Below are 14,025 nucleotides of genomic sequence, written 5' to 3'. Positions count from 1 at the left end.
GAGCCCCAGACTCGGATGATATGTATTTGAAAAAGGAATGCAAAAAACTTACTGTACATTGTTTTCTCTAATTTATCCTGAAATTACACCAGAGGAGAGGGACATCCAAAGTGCTTTCCAGCATTAGAACAGGGTCAATGAAGCACCAAATGTGGGCGGCCTCTGTGGGATGCAAATGTGCAAAGTGTGTAATATGTGTCACTAAAAATAGCCCCTTTTGAAACATCTTAAATCAGACAGTCAGTTAGAACATGCCATGAGGAACCAACCAAGCGGTGCAGTCTGATGTGGGTCCTGCTCTGCTGCTGCTGCGAAATCTGTAGCCAAGAGAAAACAGATGGTTTGTGGTCAGCCAGGGCTCTGCTCCCTTGGGCGGTGATGCATGTCTACAAACGGAGGAGAGAGAACATTTCATGGAAGCCACTGTCAAAAGTAGGCCATATCAACTTGAGAGCTCTGCAGCATTCCTCAAGAGATGGATGGTATGGGATGCTATCTATTGTACCTTCACCATGAGCAGTTGTGGGAGCAGAAGCGAGTCCTGCTAGCTTTATTTAGGGCTGTCATATTCAGCCCATCATGATTCCAAGCTCCTCCAGCTTCCAGAGTACCATCCTTTGTTAGAGCTCTCCTCGGACACAGATGTCTCAGTAGATGCTGAACTAGCATGGCACCCTTAAAAAAAAAGTGGGGTTATTTGGCTAGCACTGATTTTTACTAATTTGGGGGTCTGTTTATCATTTTAGTTTCTCTGTTCAGTGAAGTGGTTCATATTTAATGGATCACTAAGTTATGACTATAATAGAAATGACAGAGCATGTGTTTTCTAATTTAGGGGTATCGGCAAGTGCCCTCTTGCAGGAAGGAGAACAAAGCTAATATTTCTCAATAGCAAAATGGTTGAACTAAGTGTTTCTCCATTTAGGTGGCAAAGTGAGTGTCAGGTATCTGTTGTTGTGGCTCCGATAAGCTTTTCTTACTGTAATGCTTAAGCAAAAAACCTGCAAATGTGACAAAGTTGTGCTGCCTGACTGTCAGGTCAAGGTCGTAAATCATTTACGATCCTTTGGAGAACGTTACCCAGTGGCACCTGGTAACACAAGCCCTGTTAGCTTTTGGGAAGATTTAACCTTCTTCCTGCTTAAAAGATTTGTTAAAGGTACTTGGACTCTGTAAGAGATGTCAAAATGGATGTAGATGCCAAAGACTATTTGAAAATTCTAGTAGCTTTTTACTGGGGCCTCATTCTCAACCCGGACTGGAGACAGTTGTTAACGCTATTCAGGAAGACAGAGCTCGGGTAGCTGCTGTATTTCTCCCTGACCATGCACTCCTCTTCCCCCTTGAACAGCAGAAGGGTCCATTATGGCCTCTTTTTTCTGGTCTACTGCAGTGTAGGAAGACAACTGCAACATTTTTTGTTTGTGAGATTATTTTTTTCCTGACTGCAAAACCAAACAAGTCTCACAGTAAAAACAAGCCAGGTTTAGTATATAAAAGTGGTGTTAAAAAATATTAAACCAGGCAGAAATAGATTCAGTAAAAAGTATACAGTTTTAAGTAATTAGGAGATCTGGCACACTTCTAACACATATGCCCCATTCATGAAAAAAAAAAGAAAAAAGCTGTGAATCTATTCTGTTTTCTCTTTCTACAGCATGCAGATAATTGCATGATGTGTCATTTACAGAATATGTGATGCTGTTACTGAGAAAATGCCAACTATTCCCAACTTCGGTACTGATGTGGTTACCTGTGTTTCTAGCATCTTGTCTGGTGCTTGTCTGGCGCTATGTGTTGTTACCTTTCAGGAAAGGGATTTCCAAGAGAGATGGTAGAAATCTTTTTCTTTTTTTTATTCCATGAAAATTGCCAGTCCTTTAACTGCAGAAACATCTAATATCTATGTAACCTGCAGATATGATACATTTAAATGTGAGTCATACTAGCCTTCTTCTCAACATAACCCATCCTCTGGCATGAATTTTTAATATGAGGAGTGTTGTTTACTAGAGGTCCTAGGCCTAGGTCCTAGGGACAGGGGCACTTCTGTCATAAAGAGTCCTGTGTCCTTGCTAAAAAAACAGGCTTTGAACATAAGCAGCAGCTGATTAATTTTAAGCATGAGTCCAAACTAGTGGCCAGATTGAATGGCTCCAAGGGCTTGTATGAAGTAATTTCAAAATTTTCACATTTAAAAATGGCAGAAAATGAAGGCAAAAGGCAGCTCCATGGGCTTGCATGTCTCTAGGTAGGGACACTCTTATCAACTTCTGGCAAGTCAAGGGAGCTAGTTGACTTATGTACCAACTGTATTATATTGACAAAAACATACATCCACTGTTTGGATTGCTGGTACAGACAGCACTGACTCGGATCACTAGCATTTTCTTTTAAAATACCATACATCCTCATGCGTTAACAACAACCAAGAGCCGAACAAAGTAAGCCATGGTAAAAAAAGGTAGCACAGTCAAATAACAGCTGAACATACAGCAAAATCCTTGCTTTGATCTTTGTTTGCCTTCAGAAATACTATGTCAAGTGTCCTTATTTAAATGAAGCTTAGTTTAAAGTGGAAGCAGTTGTCTCAGGGATGCCACAGTGGCTCCTGGGTGTATAATAAACTTGTTAAGAAAAGGGCTGGCTGATTTACACTTTGTTACTGATGTGCAAAATCCTCACCAGCACGTGAGGCTTCTGTGTTTACTCTGAGTTTTTTTTCCCCTCCGGTGCTGCCACTGTTCGGTTTCTGATGTACCACACACCTGCCCCTGTGTGCAGGCAAGCCCCCACCAAGGAAGGCCATCTCCGTGCCACTTCCGATGTGCCGCCTCAGGAGCTGGAGCAGTGGCGTGGTTCTTGGTGTGGTAGGCATCACCATCTTCCTATTTGAAAAGTAATCAAGAATCCTGAAATGTCTCATTACATCTCTACTGTGATCAGGTATCCTGCCAACTTTTCTTTTTCAATATACTTTCTGCTGGTAGTGTCAGCAGAAAGAAATGCAGGAAGAGAAGAGGAACTCTTTCCAAATTAGGGAATGCCCTTAGAAACTTTGCCTTTTAGAAACCTTATCTAGAGGAGTGCGGCTTCTGTGGGGCAGCAAATTAAATGGCTTTAGTTAAGTGCTCAGCTGCTTCTGGCACAAACCCTAAAAGCCTGAAATCTTCTGCTAGTCTATATTTTGGTGATGTGTGCTTTTAAACCATGGGCTAAGTTAGAAAGATGCATTGGAGATGACTCAAAGCCAGAAAAGGACTTGAGCAACCCTCTTCTGCACTGGGCCAGATCTAACCCAGAGTCAGCATAGGCGCCATACATAGTATTTTCGACAAAGGAGCTCAATTTATGCATTTATTTCCAGTAATCATGTAACCATGTACCTAAACAAGTGTATATACCTCCATGCTTTTACATTATGGAGCAGTTTTAGAAAAGTAACAGCATTTACTGTATTGAAACACAGCCTGTATTTATCTAGCATTGGCTGAAAACTTTTTTCCCACATTGGTCTCACAGAGATGTTATTGCACAAATCCACGCTGTAGGTTTTCTTGACATTTGCTGAACCATCTCGTTGAGGTTATAGAGTTCATGTCGGTGTTAGCTGGCCATTATTGTGAGCCAACGTAGCATTTCTCAGGTTAGATTTTTTTTTTTTTCCACTGAAGCCGCACTTTGTCAGAGCTTCGTGTGAGTGCTGTTTGTGTTTTCAAAATGTCCCTTCAGTAACTTCCTGTGTAACAGAGCTAGACTGCATCAGCCATTGCCATTTTTGCGTCACACACAGGAACCTTCAGGGCACTGAAATAACATCAGTATAAGCCCCTTCTCTTCTTCTTGTAGGCAGACTTCTGGAAGGTGGGGGGGCGGTAGCAGTACCAATGTGTCCTTACTCTTCAGTGAAAAACAACTGCAGAAGACGGCCTTTTGTGCTTACAGTAGAGCAGGGGGGGATCCGAACTCTTCAGTCTTTGCTAAACTGCCCCAGAAAAAGAGATTCTTGTAACCTGTGTTTGTAAATCAGGCTTTTGGAAGTGAACAAGTGATTGAGATTTACAAAGAAAGATCCCACAACATTTTCATTTAAATTGGCCAATTTAGTGCTATCAGGCAGATATTAGTAATGACGCCATACGTATGCCTGTATGCTACCTGCATACATAGCATAGTGTAAGTGGTATAAACATGTTTTATTTAATGTATCTGGGATTAAAAGAGATACCTACACCCAGTTTGTACAAACCAGGGAGAAACATTAACAAAGGCTTAACGATGATTGAACAAAGAATTCCCTTCTATAGTTTTTTTTCCTTGCGCTAACTAGGTGGCTTTACTTAGTTTGCCTTAGTTTGGGTTTTGGCTCTGACCATTCACTGTATGCCAAAATTGAATTAAATTGTGAAAATAAAACACACTCTTAATCTAGCTATTGGAAATAAAATGAAGTACCTTGTCAAAATTAACTTTCCGTGGAAGGAGGAATATTTTACCTCAAGAGAAAGGTTGATTTATAGCCTGCAGTATAGTAAGTGGCATCTGTTTATATATGTTACAACTTTTTGAATATTTTAATAAATTGCTAATTCATAATGGACAATAATGCCACCTTGTGCTTTTTCAGACAGGTTAAGCTTTCATTATGGGATTTCTGTGTTTCTGTTTGTTTATTCTTTTTAAAGAAGATGTAATTAACTTGTGCTTCACTTTTTTAAGGACTTTTCGTGATAGGTGACATTTTCTGTTATGAGAGAATCACTGCAACAATTATAGACCACGAACTTCAACTATAGAGCAAATTTCAATTCTTATGTGAGGGCTGATGTTAAGCCACACTAGACCTGTGCCCAGACTGTGTATTTCATCTGATATCTTGATCAATATTGGGTGCATAGTGTATGGATCCCTTCTCAAGAATGGGTATGCATTTTAATGAACTTTTTTCTGCTTTAAGCTAGAAGCATCTTGAGAAGCAAAACCTGAACTCATACAAAAATCCATTCTACAAAGTATTAGTTTCACTTTATGAAGAAAGTACATACACTTGAAAATACAGACACTATAAATTCCACTGGCACGTGTACTCAGAAAAAAGGGAGTCTGGAACAATAAGCAGGAGAATTTTGTAATATTGTTAAGTATTGGGATTTACATGTGCTCCCTTTGCCAGCGGCTAGGGTCAGACATTGGCCAGTACAACTGCTGTGGGCTTTGGTTTGGCCAGCAGTGGTACCCAGAACACCAGGAAATCCTGCTCATATTTAAAATCGTGATTCCAGTGGGACCAGGATTATATCCTACTCAGCGTACTGTAACGCTTGGTAGTGTGCTGTTTGAGCACAGGAAATAACTAATGGGAAAGATTTCAGTGTAAATATATTGGAAAATGGCATCATTCTTTGTAATGAATATGTGAATTTTAAGTATAGTATAGATAGATCTAGTTAAAAATTAATGCTTTGTAATAGTCATAGCTTTCAGTGAGATCAGAATTTTGTTCACGTAGTCAATGATTTTTCATTTTTAAATCCTACTGATAAAAAAAAAAAAAATTCCTACAGATAATACTATGGCATAGGAGAGTGTATCCTTCTCTGCCTACCACAGTTTTAAATCGGAGGATTAAAAACATGCATTGTTCATTTCCACTAAACCTTGAGCTCCTTACTTAATATCATCAGATCCCATTGATTTTTAAATGGACTAATCCAAGATTATCAGAAGGAATGATACAAGTTGTCATCTGCATTGGTTTATAAATCCTTACGTTGATATATATGTTTCTGGAAGCAAGTAACACTATTATACACTTTAGGATTCTCAGCACAGGTCTAAAACCATCATCCACTTTGTTTTACTTTCTTAAATTAGCTGCCTCTTTCAATTAAACAGCTCTATTTTATTCCCTCAGTAACCAAACTTTTGCAGACACTGGCCACATGGATCACTGCAATAGGAAAAAAAAAAAAAAAGTTATGCTACAAGAACTACATTGGGAGGATGCAGAATTAATAGCTAATTTTGCACACTGGCTCTGTTTTAACTGAAGAAAATCTCTTAACCTTCATGAATACATAAGACAATGCGTTGCCATTTATGTACACTCTAAACACCATCACTCGCTCCGTTTGCGAGCAGCCGGAGGTGCTACTGATTGGAAACAGCAGGGTCCAGGTTGGTGTAATACGAGGACGTATCCAACCTTTCCTGCTGCAGACCTGACTGGTAATTGTCTGGCTCTGGTCCTGTCTCAGTCCAGCTCCTAACAAGAGCGGGGGCAGTTTCAACTGAGACAGCCTTCAGGATTTGGCCTATTTAATTTGTGACAAACATCACAATGCAGGCCTTTTGTCTGCCTCAGGCTCACTTTTTGGAAGGAAAAATAAAAAAGTTTTATTTATTGGGCTATTTTTTTCCATAAATGAATGCAGGTAATTTTTTTGGTTACATAGTGTGCACACATTGGTAGTTAAAATTTACACCTATGGTAATTGTTTTGAACAGTAGAGTGTGAGAGTGTGTGTGTGTAAAATATAACTGTAAAGACTATTTTCCTGTAAAAGTTGCAATACCTTTAGTTACCCTGAATAGAGCACTGCAGCGTGAATAGATCCACTGGCATCTCTTTAGAAAGATGCTGCTAAGGGGAAGGGTGTCATAGTAATGGTCAAATAGGGACCAAATATAACTACCAGGACAAAAAAAAGTGTCATTTACAAAAAATGTTTCTTATTTTACTGTTGAGAATATGAAGTGGTGACTGACTGGAATTTGTGCCCAAAGCACATTAAAGTTTAGGTTCTCTGAGGCACTTCCTAAATCACAGTTTTCGTGCCATTCATCCAGTTGACTTTATATAAAAATGCGTTTCAATACATTAGAAATTACAGTAGCGATCATTAAATCATTCGGGTGATGTTAAATGGCTTCCATTAGTACAAAGGCAGCCCATACCTTTGCAGTGAGTTCGTATGGTCAGATCCCAAACGTGGTCCAGCTGAAAACAGCAAAAAGACGATGGAGGCACCTCCTGAGCTGATGTCCAGTACTGTGTTGTCTGTGGGAGTCCCCATTACCCCGGGAGGTTTCAGGAGAGTCTGTGTTTCTGGTTCTGCCACCATCTCCAAGACCTTTGAGGAAAAGCTAAAAACTGAGGCTCAATTTCCTGTTTTGGCATTAGCAAGCTACTTTCCTGTAGCTCTTGTGGTGAGGTGTCAGTGGCTACAATAATTTTGAGACTTTGATTCTAATGGGAATGTAAGGAAATTCAGAACACTGAATCAAAAATGTGACCAGCGATGATTCACACTGAAGAGCTAAAGGGACAGGTTGTTACCTTTTCCTTTAAATCCAAACATACCTCTCTACTCTTCTTTGCAAGGCAATGGTCATTTAATGTGTTCATCTGTTCTGTTCTTTATGCTTGGTGCTGGGAAAGGATGAGTCCCTGCAGGAAGAGAGGGCTGGAGCACTGTTTACGGGGAAGAATTATATAATCCAGTAATTTGTGTTGCTTTCAGCAAAGAGGCACATGAGCAACCCATACGCTGGTGATTCTGCTGATTTACTGTTCACCCTCCACGGGCACATCACCCTCAACCCAACCAGCAGATCACCCTGACCAGTATAAATGCAAAATGGTTTAGTCAGTTTTAAAAAAATATCACATGAACATTATGTTTATTACTCCAGTAGAATCTGTTTCTTTCACAGTCTTTCAGTTGCTTCTTTTCTGAAGAGTGAAGTCTTTATTTCAGACATCTGTCTATAGAAAATAAGTATTTTTTTTAAATGGCACATTTAAAGATGAAAACTGAGGCTTGAATAACTTAATCAGTGTACAAATTACACAGATATAAAAGTTCTCTTTCATTGTCTTAACTTACAGTTTATTTTGTACAGAATTCATTATGTTATACATCTAAGACATATTGTATAAATATCTTGGGTGTGATGTATATACATATTCAGTGTTATAGATTCAGCAATTAATGTATGCATTTCACAATACACTAGAGTGTATTTCAATGTAGTGCACATGATTTATATTTCAGAAAAGAGCATATCTGCTATGAAAAATCGGTATTTCATTCATAGAGTACTCTACCTTGAAATACAGGGTTTTTTCCATTATATAATGGACTATTTGTATTGTGTTGTATGGCTGTAAGATTTTCTTGTACATTCCCCAATATGAATTAAGAAACAGCAGCTCAAAACGTTAATCTATGTGATTCTACATCAAGAGGAGAGCAGGGCGCTGGTTTCCCAAGTTCTTACTTAAATGAGAAAGAAGGCGTAGACGAGCCACATGGAGCTAGGGGGGGTGTGATGGCCACATGAAATAAAAGGTTCTGCACAGATGAGAACTACTAGCTCTTCCTTCTCCATTCTCTGTATGCGAGTGCTCAGCTGCCGTAAATCACTCACCTCTGATTACACGAGTTGAAGGTCTGGCATCAGCTTTATTTTTAAAGTTTGCAAACTCCCCAGGTTCCATTAATCCACTCTTTCTTTGCTTACAGAATTTTTCTGGGTGTCTCCTGGGATATGTATTGGTACTACATACTGTCTTTCCTTGAGAGCAGGCAAAGAAACTCGCTCACAGTATCGTCGCTATACATGCTGTAAGTAAGATGTGCTGTTTGTTCAGTATTAAATTACAGGTGTTGCTTTCCTGGGCACCTACTGAAGCATAATTCTAATTAATCTGTCAGTATCGTTTCTATTTTCTTTTTTTAGACAACTCTAGTTTCCTGCATACATACATACAAACAGTATTGTGCCTTTTGATCATTTGGCTACCTTTGCTTTGTAATCCCAAAAGCAGAGATTCTTTTATCAACACATAAATGCTGTTCATTTAACAGCAAAGTGGAATATTATATATTCCATGAATAAAAGACTTTTTTTAAAGAGTCATTGAAAAAAATCTAGGTTAATCAGAAAATTGTTTTTTTAAAATAATTTTAAATTAAAATCATTTACATATAATGTATGCCATCATTTTGAAACTAAAATATGAAATATTTCATTAAAAAAAGGACTGATCAACACAGAACTATATTTTGCATCAAATATATTAATATAAATTCTTTTCCTTTTGATTTTACGAGAAGTAGCACAAGCGCTTAAACTAGCATAAATCCAGAACTCCACTTTATTGATGTTATCCCTATTTTATGAGAATAGAATTCTCTCTTCGTTTTTTCATATTGCCATTTTTCCATATAAGAACTTTCACGTAACAACATGTGATGTAAAACAAAAAGAAAGGTTATATGAATCTGCAGTTGTAGATTTATTTTTTTTTCCCCATTGCCAGATTTGGGAAGGGGTCTTTTTTGTGTGGACACCTGTATCCAATTCCATTGTTTGCTGATCACCAGTAGCGGCTGTACTACTTTCTAATGGGCTGTAATTTAACTTTGGGATAGATACAGGTTTGATGTTCATGACTGCAAAAGTCACGACTCTAAAGAAGCTCCACATCCAGCCACTGAGCCACCTAAGAACTTCATTGAAGAACATCGTGACCACACTGACAGATGCGGTACCGAGGTAGGACTTTACCGCCCTATGGTAAATAAAACACAGACCCTAGCTACCTCTCAGTTTCTACTCGAGTGTATTTTAGATGCAAGCTCAATCAAACACCAGAACAGAAGTATTTCTGGTCCAACGCTGACAGTCCTCAATCCTGCATTTATAACCATCTTCAGCAGCCACATCTGAAAGCACAGGGATTTCCAAGCCATGTGGCAAGTAAACGCTGAAAAAGCCTTTGGTGGTCTCCTTTGGTGGCGTCTAGCACTGTCCATACTGCGTGTAGGACTGTCCTTCCTCCACACACTAGCGTGCAGCCTGAATGTATAGCGGCTTGAAGGTAGTGTGGGCAACCAGGGATTAGACCTCAGGTACAAGTTCAGGGACTCAACAATATGACAGTAGAGAGGCACCCTAACATGGAGATCCTCCGTCTTTCAAGCCATAGTCCTGGAAGGGAAATTTCCCGAACAAACAAGTAAAACTGTTGCCTCCTGTTACCCATTAACGGGTGAGAAGAGCAGCTAAGCCCAGCTGTGAGTCCCTTGGCACTCGGAGTGTCTGTGTGGCACTGACTGAGGATGGAGTTCAGCAGCTGCTGGTGTAGTTAGCAGAACTGGGGCCACAGTGAAGAAATGGGTCATGGAGCCCAGTACACTGCTGTGAGATCATGGCTTGGCTGGTAGACTGGTGGCTATGCATTCATGAAGACAGCTGTGCTATTGCCCTTTGCAGCTACCATCAGCAAGTTGTTGCCTCTGATTTCAAGGCGAAATTTATTTGTGGTTGATTTATATTCATTTACTCTTGTGCAAACAATACGCTTGGTTTATGGCTGGGCTAAATACAAAATAATACGTTTGGAAGAGATGTTAAATTCTAAAAATGGATTTTTATGTTGTTAGTAATAAGGATCATAGCAGGAATTAATATTTCCTTATGACGTCTGGATCACTTAAAGAGGAGAGAACATTTGTTAAACAACCCAAGATTTCACTACAATGTTATCTACTTAAAATTAGATTATAACAGATGCCATCCCCTCACTATGCAGTGCAGTGCCAGCAAACGTAAGTCTCTAATCACTTATATAAGCCTGGTGTCCTCACTTTCTAGTCTCACCATTACAATTATCATATTTTACAGCAGTTATATTAAATATGTTCCCAGTTGTGGATTAGAAGCCAAATGCAGAATTTCCCATAGTTATGGTTCTCTGGTCTGTTCTAGTATCAGAATTGAATTATAAAACTCAAATCCTAGCTTGAGCTACCCAAAAGATGGGAACTATGGTATGTACAGCAGCTGTAATTTGGATCTTGTGTTTATTGCACAGGATCCATCATAAGAACATGTGCTTTATTGGTTTTTTTAAGTATTATGTAGATTCAGGTTTTTTTTCTCACTGCAATTCTCAATTTATTTCAGTCATCCTTCAGGAAAAAAAATACATGTAATGCATATGGAATGGCTGCTTTGAATCCCCAGTGTGTTTTCCTTGTTAAAATTGGGAATAGTCACTTCATAATGTGCCCAGTGCGTCTTTTCTTTCCTTCTTCATTTTTTAATGAAACTTGGTATGAAGTTTTTCTCTTTAATGGCCTTATGGCCAGAGATGTTTCAGACAAGGTCTGGGGCGTTAGCGGTTCAGCATGGACTTCTTTGTCCTGCTAAACTCTACCATCAGTGTATTAATTAATACAGAGTAACAGTGACTCCAAGCCTTTGCTTATTTGTTAGGAAATTTCCTTTTTATTCTATGCACTTCAATACTATATTTGACTTTCTCATTCTGATGATAATGTGTATTGTAACCAAGCTGCTGTTTCAGCAAAGCATTTTCCTTTGAAGTATGTGCTGTTTTGTTGGAGGTTACTTTTTCATGTTAGCAATGACAAAAGTAAACCCAGGGCTACTCCTTGGTTTTTATTTTCCAGGGTTTATTATTGTATTTACAGTTCCCTGTAAGAAGATACAACCCTCTCCCAGTAAGAGTCCTAATACCTTTCTGTTTCAAATACTAACGACCCATATATCCATATGGAAAGGGGAAAGGTAATCAGTGATGAAGGAGGTATCTCTAGGGGCTGATGCAGATGAATAGAAAACGTAAATCATTATAAATATTACCGTACTACACTTTGGTACAACCGAAAAAAAAACCCTTCAAAGAAAATACCTAATGTTCCCTAAGTCAAATAAAATTCATAAACAATAGGAAAAGAAATTAACCACATGGGGTTTTTTATATCTGTAAAAAATAATAAGACTACTTGGCTGCATTGCACATAGGCAATAAAGTTATATTCATTCAGATCCCTTTTAATGTAAGCCTCGTTTCAGGCTGTAGGCAAGAAATGTCCACTGTGCTTTACAAAGGACGACGACTAGAAAAATCAATGTGAACAAATATCCCTTTCTTTTCTGATTTACCGTTTATCATGAGAGATGACAAACAAATGAAGTCTCCTCTGAGTCTGAGCGTAATTGTATTAGCATTTTGCTAGTACCAGGCAGTATACAAAAACAGCCATCGCGTGTGACACCTCCAACACCTACAGGTAGCTGTTTTAGGGGCACATCCTGGTTTGCGGTGAAACAGGTTTAACTCAGCCAGCCTCTTGTACCTGCTCAGTGATATCAGGTTATCGTCTCAGTAACTCCAAGGTTGAACTGTCTTGTTCCTATTGCTGACTGGACTGACTGCTCCACCATCCATAAACAGAAGGCATAAAGGTGATTACAAACATAAGAAAGTAGTTTTACATATTGTCTTGCAGTCTTTCCATATAGTCCCTAAGTTCCTTGGAATCACCAAGATTCATATCTTGGCATACCCATTTAATATTATCATCACTGTCAAATAGAATTGAGTTGGTGTAGGGGCCTCCATCCTCCGGCAGTATTGTTGTATATGAAGTGAACTTTACTCGCTTCTGCTTTGGCCCAGAAGGATTTATAGGTTCGCTTTTAACTTCTTTTTCACAAAGGTACTCAGAAGACCTGAGGATATGATTATGAAGAGTCTTCTGAGAACTCCCATTAAGGAGAAAGTTGCTTTCTTCAAACTGCATTCCTCTGTCAATCATGGTCGTGCACTCCTCTGACGGAAGCGAAATGTCAACTGGGTTTTCCAACAGTTCAACCTCGTTTCCAAGCCAGACCCAATCATGGGAATGGGGGATGTTGCCTTGCTCACTCACAGCAAACCTTTTATGCCTGTACTTCCAAGCAAATGCCACACAGTTAATCAAAAAGACCAAGATTGCTAAGCAGAAAACACACAGCAGGGCATACATGCCAATCTCCAAATCTGTTAATCCTCTTGAAGTCAATGTGAGATCACTGGGATTGTTTTCTCCTGGTATTTCTACTTGCGTAGGGAAACCTGTGAAGGCAGTTGGGTTATTTTGGAGCTGGTCATCCTCCAGGGACTCCTGATCAATGGGAGATATGAAAGTTGTGCTTTTGTTTGCATTGTCCTCATGACTGGACACGTCCTCATGGTTTTTGGACCATTCTTGTGCTGTCCTCTCTTGTTCTGCAGGTTTCTCTATAGAATTGCTTGCATGGCTTTTAAAATCTCTATCCATATCATCAATGTCATTAGTGCTTCCTTTTTGGTCAGAATCTTTTTGACCAAACTTCACTTTGACATTTCCTTTCCCAACAGCCAGAATGCTCTTCCGCTTAGTCTTCTGACACAGCTCACTGATCACCATTTCAATTTTAATCAAAGGTCCTTGCCCGTCCCCTTCCGCCACTACCCCAGGCCATTTGGACTGAAGGTTTTGGTGTACAGACACTACCATCTCATCCAGTGAAGTGATGGTGATTGAGAAGTCCTTGGAGTCATAGATATCTAATGGCGTCACTGACCCATCACTGAACAAAATCCAAGCACTGACTATGGCTTCCTGAGGGGAGAAAGGATGAGAAAAAAAAATAGGTGTGAAAGGTAAGAGAGCATATATCAGACATCAGTCGTTTAAATCTGTTGACATTGGCAAAATAAATACACAGTTTAACTTTGGTTTATTTTGTTTTTTAAAAAAAGAAAATCAAAATGTCTACTCTTTAGACCACTTAGGCATTTATCCCATCTTCAAGAACTATCAAAGACGTTGTCATCTAAATTTAATAAAAGCCGCTGACAAAAAAAAAAGACAATTCTTTTTTCAGTCTGAAGTGAGAAGCCTCTTTTGAATGATGAAAATAATCATATTTCCAAAGTCCTGGTTAATTAATTTTATAAAGGACGTATAATGGGGAATTTCTGTAATATTGCAGTTCTAATGCCATACAACGTGCAGAGCTGTTTACGTGTTGGAATGGTGATCCCATTCAGCCCACAGAAACAAACTAGGTTACGAACACATCTCAATGCAAGATTTTAAATTTTCTGTCATGCTTTCAAATATTCAAGATTATGTGAAATATACAAAAGTGATTGTAGTCTCTTCTGGGTACTATAGA

At 39.0% G+C, this 14,025-nt stretch overlaps 1 protein-coding gene across 1 annotated transcript in view; it reads right to left on the bottom strand.

Annotated features, from left to right (window-relative positions):
- Positions 1-3,385: 3,385 nt before the first annotated feature.
- The window catches only part of TMEM132B (transmembrane protein 132B), a 260,442-nt gene continuing 249,802 nt past the window's right edge, over positions 3,386-14,025 (bottom strand). The window contains exon 9 of the mRNA XM_063351141.1: positions 3,386-13,466. Coding sequence (XP_063207211.1) covers positions 12,312-13,466 — 1,155 coding nt within the window. The 3' untranslated portion in view covers positions 3,386-12,311. The remainder of the gene's footprint in view (positions 13,467-14,025) is intronic.

Source organism: Chroicocephalus ridibundus, chromosome 13 (assembly GCF_963924245.1).
Source record: "Chroicocephalus ridibundus chromosome 13, bChrRid1.1, whole genome shotgun sequence".
Classification (NCBI taxonomy): domain Eukaryota; kingdom Metazoa; phylum Chordata; class Aves; order Charadriiformes; family Laridae; genus Chroicocephalus; species Chroicocephalus ridibundus.
This window is presented reverse-complemented; position numbering and strand designations above follow the sequence as displayed.